General features: G+C 50.9%; 1 protein-coding gene across 1 annotated transcript in view; it reads left to right on the top strand.

Moving 5' to 3' along the window:
- Positions 1-14,089, top strand: part of LOC135538630 (rho guanine nucleotide exchange factor 26-like) — a 38,490-nt gene extending 24,401 nt beyond the window's left edge. The window contains exons 3-5 of the mRNA XM_064964502.1: positions 8,828-8,898; positions 10,588-10,692; positions 13,800-14,089. Coding sequence (XP_064820574.1) covers positions 8,828-8,898; positions 10,588-10,692; positions 13,800-13,942 — 319 coding nt within the window. The 3' untranslated portion in view covers positions 13,943-14,089. The remainder of the gene's footprint in view (positions 1-8,827; positions 8,899-10,587; positions 10,693-13,799) is intronic.

The following is a 14,089-nucleotide window of genomic DNA, read 5'->3' as shown; positions in this document are numbered from 1 at the left end:
AGGGTGTGTATTGGCTCCTTTACTACTATATGAATGAGGGTGTGTATTGGCTCCTTTACTAATATATGAATGAGGGTGTGTATTGGCTCCTTTACTACTATATGAATGAGGGTGTGTATTGGCTCCTTTACTAATATATGAATGAGGGTGTGTATTGACTCCTTTACTACTATATGAATGAGGGTGTGTATTGGCTCCTTTACTACTATATGAATGAGGGTGTGTATTGGCTCCTTTACTACTATATGAATGAGGGTGTGTATTGGCTCCTTTACTAATATATGAATGAGGGTGTGTATTTTGATAGTTCTGATACCTCAGCTGGCATGTTTTATCTTGGGAACCCTACGTGTGTGTGTGCGTGTGTGTGTGTGTGTGTGTGTGTGTGTGTCCGTCTGTCCGTCCGTCCAACTGCCAAGGCCAGCAGTGAACAGATGTCATTCCCTCGTCTCCGTTAGACTCAGACAGCCGCACAAACATTCAGTCACGCTGAGAAACGTGTGTATTTCCCCCCAGCAGTGTGATACATGACCTGTGTTGCTCAGTTACTCAGTCCTGGCTGTCCACGGTGGGGGTGAGACAGGTCCTGGCTGTCCACGGTGGGAGGTGAGACAGGTCCTGGCTGGCTGTCCACGGTGGGGGTGAGACAGGTCCTGGCTGTCCACGGTGGGGGGTGAGACAGGTCCTGGCTGTCCACGGTGGGGGGTGAGACAGGTCCTGGCTGTCCACGGTGGGGGTGAGACAGGTCCTGGCTGTCCATGGTGGGGGGTGAGACAGGTCCTGGCTGTCCACGGTGCGGGTGAGACAGGTCCTGGCTGTCCACGGTGCGGGTGAGACAGGTCCTGGCTGTCCATGGTGGGGGGTGAGACAGGTCCTGGCTGGCTGTCCACGGTGGAGGGTGAGACAGTTCCTGACTGGCTGTCCACGGTGGGGGGTGAGACAGGTCCTGACTGTCCATGGTGGGGGTGAGACAGGTCCTGGCTGGCTGTCCACGGTGGGAGGTGAGACAGGTCCTGGCTGGCTGTCCACGGTGGGGGTGAGACTGGTCCTGGCTGGCTGTCCACGGTTGGGGGTGAGACAGGTCCTGGCTGGCTGTCCACGGTGGGGGTGAGACTGGTCCTGGCTGTCCACGGTGGGGGGTGAGACAGGTCCTGGCTGGCTGTCCACGGTGGAGGGTGAGACTGGTCCTGGCTGTCCACGGTGGGGGTGAGACAGGTCCTGGCTGGCTGTCCACGGTGGGGGTGAGACAGTTCCTGGCTGGCTGTCCACGGTGGGGGTGAGACTGGTCCTGGCTGGCTGTCCACGGTGGGGGGTGAGACTGGTCCTGGCTGGCTGTCCACGGTGGGGGGTGAGACTGGTCCTGGCTGGCTGTCCACGGTGGGGGTGAGACTGGTCCTGGCTGGCTGTCCACGGTGGGGGTGAGACTGGTCCTGGCTGGCTGTCCACGGTGGGGGTGAGACAGGTCCTGGCTGGCTGTCCACGGTGGGGGTGAGACAGGTCCTGGCTGGCTGTCCACGGGGGGGGGGTGAGACTTGTCCTGGCTGGCTGTCCACGGTGGGGGGTGAGACTGGTCCTGGCTGGCTGTCCACGGTGGGGGTGAGACTGGTCCTGGCTGGCTGTCCACGGTGGGGGTGAGACTGGTCCTGGCTGGCTGTCCACGGTGGGGGTGAGACAGGTCCTGGCTGGCTGTCCACGGTGGGGGTGAGACAGGTCCTGGCTGGCTGTCCACGGTGGGGGGTGAGACAGGTCCTGGCTGGCTGTCCACGGTGGGGGGTAAGACTGGTCCTGGCTGGCTGTCCACGGTGGGGGGTGAGACTGGTCCTGGCTGGCTGTCCACGGTGGGGGGTGAGACAGGTCCTGGCTGGCTGTCCACGGTGGGGGGTGAGACTGGTCCTGGCTGGCTGTCCACGGTGGGGGGTGAGACAGGTCCTGGCTGGCTGTCCACGGTGGGGGTGAGACAGACTGCCACCCCCTCTATCCCCTCTCCCTCTATGTTTTCATTCTCTTTCCACCCAGGCTTTCTTTTTCTCTCTTTATCCGTCAATCTCGTTCAGTCCTCTATAAATCACTACCTGTTTGTTTATTTCTCTCCTTTTCTCTGACCACCCCCTCTCTTTCTCTAAATCTTCCTCTCTCCTTTTCTCTGACCACCCCCTCTCTCTTTCTCTAAATCTTCCTCTCTCCTTTTCTCTGGCCACCCCCTCTCTCTTTCTCTAAATCTTCCTCTCTCCTTTGGTGTGGGCAGGCGAGGTGGCAGGTAGAGTTACCTGGTGAAACCTGACCTGTGTCCCTCTGAGGTTGTTGTTGTGTGTGATGCTGTGAGGTTGTTGTTGTGTGTGATGCTGTGAGGTTGTTGTTGTGTGTGATGCTGTGAGGTTGTTGTTGTGTGTGATGCTGTGAGGTTGTGGTTGTGTGTGATGCTGTGAGGTTGTTGTTGTGTGTGATGCTGTGAGGTTGTTGTTGTGTGTGATGCTGTGAGGTTGTTGTTGTCTGTGATGCTGTGAGGTTGTTGTTGTGTGTAATGCTGTGAGGTTGTTGTTGTGTGTGATGCTGTGAGGTTGTTGTTGTGTGTGATGCTGTGAGGTTGTTGTTGTGTGTGATGCTGTGAGGTTGTTGTTGTGTGTGATGCTGTGAGGTTGTTGTTGTGTGTGATGCTGTGAGGTTGTTGTTGTGTGTGATGCTGTGAGGTTGTTGTTGTGTGTGATGTTGTTGTTGTGTGTGATGCTGTGAGGTTGTTGTTGTGTGTGATGCTGTGAGGTTGTTGTTGTCTGTAATGCTGTGAGGTTGTTGTTGTGTGTGATGCTGTGAGGTTGTTGTTGTGTGTGATGCTGTGAGGTTGTTGTTGTTGTTGTGTGCGATGCTGTGTGGTTGTTGTTGTGTGCGATGCTGTGAGGCTGTTGTTGTGTGTGATGCTGTGAGGTTGTTGTTGTGTGTGATGCTGTGAGGTTGTTGTTGTGTGTGATGCTGTGAGGTTGTTGTTATCTGTGATGCTGTGAGGTTGTTGTTGTGTGCGATGCTGTGTGGTTGTTGTTGTGTGCGATGCTGTGAGGCTGTTGTTGTGTGTGATGGTGTGAGGTTGTTGTTGTGTGTGATGCTGTGAGGTTGTTGTTGTGTGTGATGCTGTGAGGTTGTTGTTATCTGTGATGCTGTGAGGTTGTTGTTGTGTGTGATGCTGTGAGGTTGTTGTTGTGTGTGATGCTGTGAGGTTGTTGTTGTGTGTGATGCTGTGAGGTTGTTGTTGTGTGTGATGCTGTGAGGTTGTTGTTATCTGTGATGCTGTGAGGTTGTTGTTGTGTGTGATGCTGTGAGGTTGTTGTTGTGTGTGATGCTGTGAGGTTGTTGTTGTGTGTGATGCTGTGAGGTTGTTGTTGTGTGTGATGCTGTGAGGTTGTTGTTGTGTGTGATGCTGTGAGGTTGTTGTTGTGTGTGATGCTGTGAGGTTGTTGTTGTGTGTGATGCTGTGAGGTTGTTGTTGTGTGTGATGCTGTGAGGTTGTTGTTGTCTGTGATGCTGTGAGGTTGTTGTCTGTGATGCTGTGAGGTTGTTGTTGTCTGTGATGCTGTGTGGTTGTTGTTGTCTGTGATGCTGTGAGGTTGTTGTTGTGTGTGATGCTGTGAGGTTGTGGTTGTGTGTGATGCTGTGAGGTTGTTGTTGTGTGTGATGCTGTGAGGTTGTTGTTGTGTGTGATGCTGTGAGGTTGTTGTTGTGTGTGATGCTGTGAGGTTGTTGTTGTGTGTGATGCTGTGAGGTTGTTGTTGTCTGTGATGCTGTGAGGTTGTTGTTGTGTGTGATGCTGTGAGGTTGTTGTTGTGTGTGATGCTGTGAGGTTGTTGTTGTGTGTGATGCTGTGAGGTTGTTGTTGTGTGTGATGCTGTGAGGTTGTTGTTGTGTGTGATGCTGTGAGGTTGTTGTTGTGTGTGATGCTGTGAGGTTGTTGTTGTGTGTGATGCTGTGAGGTTGTTGTTGTGTGTGATGCTGTGAGGTTGTTGTTGTGTGTGATGCTGTGAGGTTGTTGTTGTCTGTGATGCTGTGAGGTTGTTGTTGTGTGTGATGCTGTGAGGTTGTTGTTGTGTGTGATGCTGTGTGGTTGTTGATGTCTGTGATGCTGTGAGGTTGTTGTTGTGTGTGATGCTGTGAGGTTGTTGTTGTGTGTGATGCTGTGAGGTTGTTGTTGTTGTCTGTGATGCTGTGAGGTTGTTGTTGTGTGTGATGCTGTGAGGTTGTTGTTGTCTGTGATGCTGTGAGGTTGTTGTTGTGTGTGATGCTGTGAGGTTGTGGTTGTGTGTGATGCTGTGAGGTTGTTGTTGTGTGTGATGCTGTGAGGTTGTTGTTGTGTGTGATGCTGTGAGGTTGTTGTTGTCTGTGATGCTGTGAGGTTGTTGTTGTCTGTGATGCTGTGAGGTTGTTGTTGTGTGTAATGCTGTGAGGTTGTTGTTGTGTGTGATGCTGTGAGGTTGTTGTTGTGTGTGATGCTGTGAGGTTGTTGTTGTGTGTGATGCTGTGAGGTTGTTGTTGTGTGTGAGGTTGTTGTTGTGTGTGATGCTGTGAGGTTGTTGTTGTGTGTGATGCTGTGAGGTTGTTGTTGTGTGTGATGCTGTGAGGTTGTTGTCTGTGATGCTGTGAGGTTGTTGTTGTGTGTGATGCTGTGAGGTTGTTGTTGTGTGTGATGCTGTGAGGTTGTTGTTGTTGTTGTTGTGTGCGATGCTGTGGTTGTTGTTGTGTGCGATGCTGTGAGGCTGTTGTTGTGTGTGATGCTGTGAGGTTGTTGTTGTGTCTGATGCTGTGAGGTTGTTGTTGTGTGTGATGCTGTGAGGTTGTTGTTATCTGTGATGCTGTGAGGTTGTTGTTGTGTGTGATGCTGTGAGGTTGTTGTTGTGTGTGATGCTGTGAGGTTGTTGTTGTGTGTGATGCTGTGAGGTTGTTGTTGTGTGTGATGCTGTGAGGTTGTTGTTGTGTGTGATGCTGTGAGGTTGTTGTTGTGTGTGATGCTGTGAGGTGAGGTTGTTGTTGTGTGTGATGCTGTGAGGTTGTTGTTGTGTGTGATGCTGTGAGGTTGTTGTTGTGTGTGATGCTGTGAGGTTGTTGTTGTGTGTGATGCTGTGAGGTTGTTGTTGTCTGTGATGCTGTGAGGTTGTTGTTGTGTGTGATGCTGTGAGGTTGTTGTTGTCTGTGATGCTGTGTGGTTGTTGTTGTCTGTGATGCTGTGAGGTTGTTGTTGTGTGTGATGCTGTGAGGTTGTGGTTGTGTGTGATGCTGTGAGGTTGTTGTTGTGTGTGATGCTGTGAGGTTGTTGTTGTGTGTGATGCTGTGAGGTTGTTGTTGTGTGTGATGCTGTGAGGTTGTTGTTGTCTGTGATGCTGTGAGGTTGTTGTTGTGTGTGATGCTGTGAGGTTGTTGTTGTGTGTGATGCTGTGAGGTTGTTGTTGTGTGTGATGCTGTGAGGTTGTTGTTGTGTGTGATGCTGTGAGGTTGTTGTTGTGTGTGATGCTGTGAGGTTGTTGTTGTGTGTGATGCTGTGAGGTTGTTGTTGTCTGTGATGCTGTGAGGTTGTTGTTGTGTGTGATGCTGTGAGGTTGTTGTTGTCTGTGATGCTGTGTGGTTGTTGTTGTCTGTGATGCTGTGAGGTTGTTGTTGTGTGTGATGCTGTGAGGTTGTGGTTGTGTGTGATGCTGTGAGGTTGTTGTTGTGTGTGATGCTGTGAGGTTGTTGTTGTGTGTGATGCTGTGAGGTTGTTGTTGTGTGTGATGCTGTGAGGTTGTTGTTGTCTGTGATGCTGTGAGGTTGTTGTTGTGTGTGATGCTGTGAGGTTGTTGTTGTGTGTGATGCTGTGAGGTTGTTGTTGTGTGTGATGCTGTGAGGTTGTTGTTGTGTGTGATGCTGTGAGGTTGTTGTTGTGTGTGATGCTGTGAGGTTGTTGTTGTGTGTGATGCTGTGAGGTTGTTGTTGTGTGTGAGGTTGTTGTTGTGTGTGATGCTGTGAGGTTGTTGTTGTGTGTGATGCTGTGAGGTTGTTGTTGTGTGTGATGCTGTGAGGTTGTTGTTGTCTGTGATGCTGTGAGGTTGTTGTTGTCTGTGATGCTGTGAGGTTGTTGTTGTCTGTGATGCTGTGAGGTTGTTGTTGTCTGTGATGCTGTGAGGTTGTTGTTGTGTGTGATGCTGTGAGGTTGTTGTTGTGTGTGATGCTGTGAGGTTGTTGTTGTGTGTGATGCTGTGAGGTTGTTGTTGTGTGCGATGCTGTGAGGTTGTTGTTGTGTGCGATGCTGTGTGGTTGTTGTTGTGTGCGATGCTGTGAGGCTGTTGTTGTGTGTGATGCTGTGAGGTTGTTGTTGTGTGTGATGCTGTGAGGTTGTTGTTGTGTGTGATGCTGTGAGGTTGTTGTTATCTGTGATGCTGTGAGGTTGTTGTTGTGTGTGATGCTGTGAGGTTGTTGTTGTGTGTGATGCTGTGAGGTTGTTGTTGTGTGTGATGCTGTGAGGTTGTTGTTGTGTGTGATGCTGTGAGGTTGTTGTTGTGTGTGATGCTGTGAGGTTGTTGTTGTGTGTGATGCTGTGAGGTTGTTGTTGTGTGTGATGCTGTGAGGTTGTTGTTGTGTGTGATGCTGTGAGGTTGTTGTTGTGTGTGATGCTGTGAGGTTGTTGTTGTCTGTGATGCTGTGAGGTTGTTGTTGTGTGTGATGCTGTGAGGTTGTTGTTGTGTGTGATGCTGTGAGGTTGTTGTTGTGTGTGATGCTGTGAGGTTGTTGTTGTGTGTGATGCTGTGAGGTTGTTGTTGTGTGTGATGCTGTGGGGTTGTTGTTGTGTGTGATGCTGTGAGGTTGTTGTTGTGTGTGATGCTGTGAGGTTGTTGTCTGTGATGCTGTGAGGTTGTTGTTGTGTGTGATGCTGTGAGGTTGTTGTTGTGTGTGATGCTGTGAGGTTGTTGTTGTGTGTGATGCTGTGAGTTTGTTGTTGTGTGCGATGCTGTGTGGTTGTTGTTGTGTGTGATGCTGTGAGGCTGTTGTGTGTGATGCTGTGAGGTTGTTGTTGTGTGTGATGCTGTGAGGTTGTTGTTGTGTGTGATGCTGTGAGGTTGTTGTTGTCTGTGATGCTGTGAGGTTGTTGTTGTGTGTGATGCTGTGAGGTTGTTGTTGTCTGTGATGCTGTGAGGTTGTTGTTGTGTGTGATGCTGTGAGGTTGTTGTTGTGTGTGATGCTGTGAGGTTGTTGTTGTGTGTGATGCTGTGAGGTTGTTGTTGTGTGTGATGCTGTGAGGTTGTTGTTGTGTGTGATGCTGAGAGGTTGTTGTTGTGTGCGATGCTGTGAGGTTGTTGTTGTGTGCGATGCTGTGAGGTTGTTGTTGTGTGCGATGCTGTGAGGTTGTTGTTGTGTGTGATGCTGTGAGGTTGTTGTTGTGTGCGACGCTGTGAGGTTGTTGTTGTGTGTGACGCTGTGAGGTTGTTGTTGTCTGTGATGCTGTGAGGTTGTTGTTGTGTGTGATGCTGTGAGGTTGTTGTTGTGTGTGATGCTGTGAGGTTGTTGTTGTGTGTGATGCTGTGAGGTTGTTGTTGTGTGTGATGCTGTGAGGTTGTTGTTGTGTGCGATGCTGAGAGGTTGTTGTTGTGTGCGATGCTGTGAGGTTGTTGTTGTGTGCGATGCTGTGAGGTTGTTGTTGTGTGCGATGCTGTGAGGTTGTTGTTGTGTGCGATGCTGTGAGGTTGTTGTTGTGTGCGATGCTGTGAGGTTGTTGTTGTGTGCGACGCTGTGAGGTTGTTGTTGTGTGCGACGCTGTGAGGTTGTTGTTGTGTGCGACGCTGTGTGGTTGTTGTTGTGTGCGACGCTGTGTGGTTGTTGTTGTGTGCGACGCTGTGAGGTTGTTGTTGTGTGCGACGCTGTGAGGTTGTTGTTGTGTGTGACGCTGTGAGGTTGTTGTTGTGTGTGACGCTGTGAGGTTGTTGTTGTGTGTGACGCTGTGAGGTTGTTGTTGTGTGTGACGCTGTGAGGTTGTTGTTGTGTGTGACGCTGTGAGGTTGTTGTTGTGTGTGATGCTGTGAGGTTGTTGTTGTGTGTGATGCTGTGAGGTTGTTGTTGCGTGTGATGCTGTGAGGTTTTTGTGTGCGATGCTGTGAGGTTGTTGTGCGATGCTGTGAGGTTGTTGTGCGATGCTGTGAGGTTGTTGTGCGATGCTGTGAGGTTGTTGTGCGATGCTGTGAGGTTGTTGTTGTGTGATGCTGTGAGGTTGTTGTTGTGTGATGCTGTGAGGTTGTTGTTGTGTGATGCTGTGAGGTTGTTGTTGTGTGATGCTGTGAGGTTGTTGTTGTGTGATGCTGTGAGGTTGTTGTGTGATGCTGTGAGGTTGTTGTTGTGTGATGCTGTGAGGTTGTTGTTGTGTGATGCTGTGAGGTTGTTGTTGTGTGATGCTGTGAGGTTGTGTGCGATGCTGTGAGGTTGTGTGCGATGCTGTGAGGTTGTGTGCGATGCTGTGAGGTTGTGTGCGATGCTGTGAGGTTGTGTGCGATGCTGTGAGGTTGTGTGCGATGCTGTGAGGTTGTGTGCGATGCTGTGAGGTTGTACCTCAATACGTTCCCTGCTTGTCCTATGGATGGGATCCTATGTCGCTCTGGGAGAAAAACATCTGTCTAATGATTGGAATGTAAAAGTCAAAAGGATTGACTGATTCGCTAGTTGAAACAGGCCCCTGGGTTGACAGTATCAGCTATGGTGAAAAAGGAAAGTGAAACTGAAATTAAATTGTTTTTTATTTCCTGGCCACACGGAACACGACAAATGACTCACTAATAAGTAAGACAGAAAGTATTGAAAAGTGTTGTAAAAAGATGTGTGTGTTCAACAGGAATGAGCGAGCTCGTTGGATAACTGCTCTGGGCCAGAGCAGCAACGACGAGAAGAACCAAGACCGGACCAGTGAGTTCACCACACACACACACACACACACACACACACACACACACACACACACACACACACACACACACACACACACACACACACACACACACACACCTACCTACCTACCTACATTCAGACAGTACTATCGAACTTGGGGCAGCAGGTAACCTAGTGGTTAGAGCGTTGGACTAGTAACCAAAAGGTTGGTAGGTACAAATATGTCATTCTGCCCCCTGAACAAGGCAGTTAACACACAGGCAGTTAACACACAGGCAGTTAACACACAGGCAGTTAACACACAGGCAGTTAACACACAGGCAGTTAACACACACAGGCAGTTAACACACACAGGCAGTTAACACACACAGGCAGTTAACACACACAGGCAGTTAACACTCAGGCAGTTAACACACAGGCAGTTAAAACACACAGGCAGTTAACACACACAGGCAGTTAACACACAGGCAGTTAACACACAGGCAGTTAACACACAGGCAGTTAACACACACAGGCAGTTAACACACACAGGCAGTTAACACACACAGGCAGTTAACACACAGGCAGTTAACACACACAGGCAGTTAACACACACAGGCAGTTAACACACAGGCAGTTAACACACACAGGCAGTTAACACACACAGGCAGTTAACACACAGGCAGTTAACACACAGGCAGTTAACACACTGTTCCCCAGTAGGCCGTCATTGAAAATAAGAATATGTTCTTAGCTTACTTGCCTAGTTTAAATAAAAATAAAAACTTGGACTGGTCAGTGGAACTCACAATGTAGTCCCACACCACCACCTAGTGGTGGAGCAGTAGAACTGTCTCCCTGTCTGAGGGAGACGACAAGGGGTTTCAAATCCAAGCTGTAGGTCTGGAATACTGCTGCTTTTCTGTCTAAATCAGTCCTTAAAGGGATACTGTAGGACGTTTTTATGTCTCTGTGTCTAGTATGAAGGAAGTCATAGGTAGTTTTGCAAGTCAATATCAGTAACTATCGTTAGCATAATGACTGGAAGTCTACAGGAACAATTGCATGCTCGCTGTTCCCATAGACTTCAAGTCATTTTGCTAACGCTAGTTAGCAATTGCCAAAGAATCCGGAACTATCCCTTTAATTAGTGAGAAAGACTGAAACTTAGCAGTGAACTGGTTTTCAGGTCCAGATTGTAATTTGCCTGCAGTAAAGCATTAGGAGGTATAACCTGTTTAACTGCTTGAATGGTTCATCAGTTCTTGTGCATTTGGTAGTAAACACATGAGTCATTTTCAGGGCTTTTCTGTTAAACTTAATAAAACATTAAAAAAAATCACTGCTAACGGATCAAATACAAGTATTATGACTTCTACAACTTGTTTGTTACTTAATAAAAAGCCAGGACTGAAGGGTAAACTGTGTTGTCCAGGATTAGAGTTTAAACTCTGTGTTATGTTTGTGTTGTCCCAGACTTAAAATGTAAACTCTGTTATTTTTGTATTGTCCCAGAGTTAGAGTTTAACTCTGTGTTGTGTTGTACCAGTGTTAGAGTGTAAACTCTGTGTTGTGTCTGTATTGTCCCAGAGTTTAACTCTTTGTTGTGTTTGTTGTTTTAGGGTTCGAGTGTAAACTCTGTGTTGTTTGTGTTGTCCCAGAGTTTAACTCTGTGTTGTGTTGGTGTTGTCCCAGAGTTTAACTCTGTGTTGTGTTTTGTTGTCCCAGATGCCATGCAGGTGGTGGTGACGAGGACGTACACAGCCAAGCAGCCTGATGAGCTGTCACTGCAGGTGGCTGACGTGGTCCTGGTGTCACAGACTGTGGAGGATGGTATGTTACACTGGGAGTTTTTTCCTAGCCACCGTGCTTCTACACCTGCATTGCTTGCTGTTTGGGGTTTTAGGCTGAGTTTCTGCACAGCACTTTGTGATATCAGCTGATGTAAGAAGGGCTTTATGAATATATTTTATTTGATGACTGTTACTCGCATTTCTCTCTGTCTGCATCTCTCTCTGCCTCCCTCTGTCTGCGTCTCTCTCTGCCTCTCTCTGTCTGCGTCTCTCTTTGCCTCTCTCTGTCTGCGTCTCTCTCTGCCTCTCTCTGTCTGCGTCTCTCTCTGCCTCTCTGTCTGCGTCTCTCTCTGCCTCTCTCTGTCTGCGTCTCTCTCTGCCTCTCTCTGTCTGCGTCTCTCTCTCTCTGTCTGCGTCTCTCTCTCTCTCTGTCTGCGTCTCTCTCTCTCTCTGTCTGCCTCTTTCTGTCTGCGTCTCTCTGCCTCTGTCTGCTCTCTCTCTGTGCCTACCTGCCTCTCTCTCTCTCTCTCTGCCTGCCTGCCTCTCTCTCTCTCTCTCTGCCTGTCTCTCTCTCTCTCTCTGCTTGTCTCTCTCTGTCTGCGTCTCTCTGTCTGCGTCTCTCTGTCTGCGTTTCTCTGTCTGCGTCTCTCTCTGCCTCCCTCTGTCTGCGTATCTCTCTGCCTCTGTCTGCATCTCTCTCTCTCTCTGACTGCCTCTCTCTCTCTCTGCCTGCCTCTCTCTCTCTCTGCCTGCCTCTCTCTCTCTCTGCCTGCCTCTCTCTCTCTCTGCCTGCCTCTCTCTCCTGCCTGCCTCTCTCTGCTCTGCCTGCTCTCTCTCTGCCTGCCTCTCTCTCTGCCTGCCTCTCTCTGCTCTGCCTCTCTCTCTCTGCCTCCCTCTCTCTCTCTCTGCCTGCTCTCTCTCTGCCTGCCTCTCTCTCTCTGCCTGCCTGCCTCTCTCTGCCTGCCTCTCTCTCTCTGCCTGCCCTCTCTCTCTGCCTGCTCTCTCTCTGCCTGCCTCTCTCTGCCTGCCTCTCTCTCTGCCTGCCTCTCTCTCTCTGCCTGCCTCTCTCTCTGCCTGCCTCTCTCTCTCTGCCTCCCCTCTCTCTCTCTGCCTGCCTCTCTCTCTGCCTGCCTGCCTGCCTCTCTCTCTCTGCCTGCCCTCTCTCTCTGCCTGCCTCTCTCTCTCAGCCTGCCTCTCTCTCTGCCTGCCTGCTCTCTCTCTGCCTGCCTGTCTCTCTCTCTCTGCCTGCCTGCCTCTCTCTGCCTGCCTGCCTCTCTCTCTGCCTGCCTGCCTGCCTCTCTCTCTGCCTGCCTGCCTCTCTGCCTGCCTGCCTGCCTCTCTCTCTGCCTGCCTGCCTCTCTCTCTCTGCCTGCCTGCCTCTCTCTCTGCCTGCCTGCCTCTCTCTCTCTCTGCCTGCCTCTCTCTCTCTCTGCCTGCCTCTCTCTCTGCCTGCCTGCCTCTCTCTCTGCCTGCCTGCCTCCTGCCTCTCTCTCTGCTCTGCCTGCCTCTCTCTCTGCCTGCCTGCCCTCTCTCTGCCTGCCTGCCTCTCTCTCTCTCTCTCTGCCTGCCTCTCTCTCTGCCTGCCTCTCTCTCTCTCTGCCTCCTCTCTCTCTCTGCCTGCCTCTCTCTCTGCCTGCCTCTCTCTCTCTCTGCCTCTCTGCCTGCCTCTCTCTCTCTCTGCCTGCCTCTCTCTCTGCTCTGCCTGCCTCTCTCTCTCTGCCTGCCTCTCTCTCTCTCTCTGCCTGCCCTCTCTCTCTGCCTGCCTCTCTCTCTCTCTGCCTGCCTCTCTCTCTGCCTGCCTCCCTCTCTCTCTGCCTGCCTCTCTCTCTCTCTGCGCCCCCCTCTCTGCCTCTCTCTCTCTGCCTCTCTCTCTCTGCCTGCCTCTCTCTCTCTGCCTCCCTCTCTCTCTCTCTGCCTGCCTCTCTCTCTCTCTGCCTGCCTGCCTCTCTCTCTCTGTCTCCTCTCTCTGCCTGCCTGCCTCTCTCTCTCTCCTCCCTCTCTCTCTCTGCCTGCCTCTCTCTCTGCCTGCCTGCCTCTCTCTCTCTCTCTGCCTGCCTCTCTCTGCCTGCCTCTCCTGCCTGCCTCTCTCTCTCTCTGCCTGCCTCTCTCTCTCTCTGCCTGCCTCTCTCTCTCTGCCTCTCTCTCTCTGCCTGCCTCTCTCTCTCTGCCTGCCTCTCTCTCTGCCTGCCTCTCTCTCTGCCCTCTCTCTCTCTGCCTGCCTCTCTCTCTCTCTCTCTCTGCCTGCCTCTCTGCCTGCCTGCTCTCTCTCTCTCTGCCTGCCTCTCTCTGCCTGCCTCTCTCTGCCTGCCTGCCTCTCTCTCTGCCTGCCTGCCTGCCTCTCTCTCTCTCTGCCTGCCTGCCTCTCTCCTGCCTGCCTGCCTCTCTCTGCCTGCCTGCCTCTCTCTCTGCCTCTCTCTCTCTCTGCCTCTCTCTCTCTCTCTGCCTGCTCTCTCTCTCTGCCTGCCTCTCTCTCTCTTTGCCTGCCTCTCTGCCTGCCTGCCTCTCTCTGCCTGCCTCTCTCTGCCTGCCTGCCTCTCTCTCTCTGCCTGCCTCTCTCTCTCTGCCTGCCTCTCTCTTTCTCTGCCTGCCTCTCTCTTTCTCTGCCTGCCTCTCTCTTTCTCTGCCTGCCTCTCTCTCTCTCTGCCTGCCTCTCTCTCTCTTTGCCTGCCTCTCTCTCTGCCTGCCTCTCTCTCTTTGCTTGCCTCTCTCTCTGCCTGCCTCTCTCTCTCTCTGCCTGCCTCTCTCTCTCTCTGCCTGCCTCTCTCTCTCTCTCTGTCATCCCTCTTTCCACCTCCTCTTATTGGTCTCTCACTTGTTTTTTTTCTCCTTGTTTCTGTTCTCCCTGGAAAATCATTGAAAGAGATGTATCTGTGTAGTGTTGATGCGCACACACAGTCACACACTCAAGGTTAAAGGTAATTTACCTTTGTGTCTCCATGGCAACCATCTCTTTCATGTAAAAGGGCTTTGTAGAACAGACAGAATAGTGCATCAAACGGACGCCATTTAAGAGTTCAAGAGCGAGCCTAGTGCTCACTTCCTGCTTTGAACAGGGCAACTATTTCCTTCAGGCCTGTGGCCCTGCAGCCCTGTGAAGTGATTTTCTGAAGGGTAAATAAAGGAGAGTGGTGTGTGTCTCTCTTTCAGGCTGGTATGAGGGCGAGCGACTCCGTGATGGCGAGAGGGGATGGTTCCTGTCAGAATGTGCTGAACCAATCACGTGCCAGGCCACTATTGAGCGCAACGTGCAGAGGATGGACCGCCTCCAGGGGCTGGAAACCAATGTGTGATCCGGAACTGAAGGCTCCACCCGCTAATTACACAAGCCTGTTCTCAGACAGACCAATGAGTGATCTGGAACTGCAGGCCCCACCCACTAATTACACAAGCCTGTTCTCAGACAGACCAATGAGTGATCTGGAACTGCAGGCTCCACC

The sequence above is a fragment of the Oncorhynchus masou genome, unplaced genomic scaffold (genome assembly GCF_036934945.1).
Source record: "Oncorhynchus masou masou isolate Uvic2021 unplaced genomic scaffold, UVic_Omas_1.1 unplaced_scaffold_993, whole genome shotgun sequence".
NCBI classification, from domain to species: domain Eukaryota; kingdom Metazoa; phylum Chordata; class Actinopteri; order Salmoniformes; family Salmonidae; genus Oncorhynchus; species Oncorhynchus masou.
This window is presented reverse-complemented; position numbering and strand designations above follow the sequence as displayed.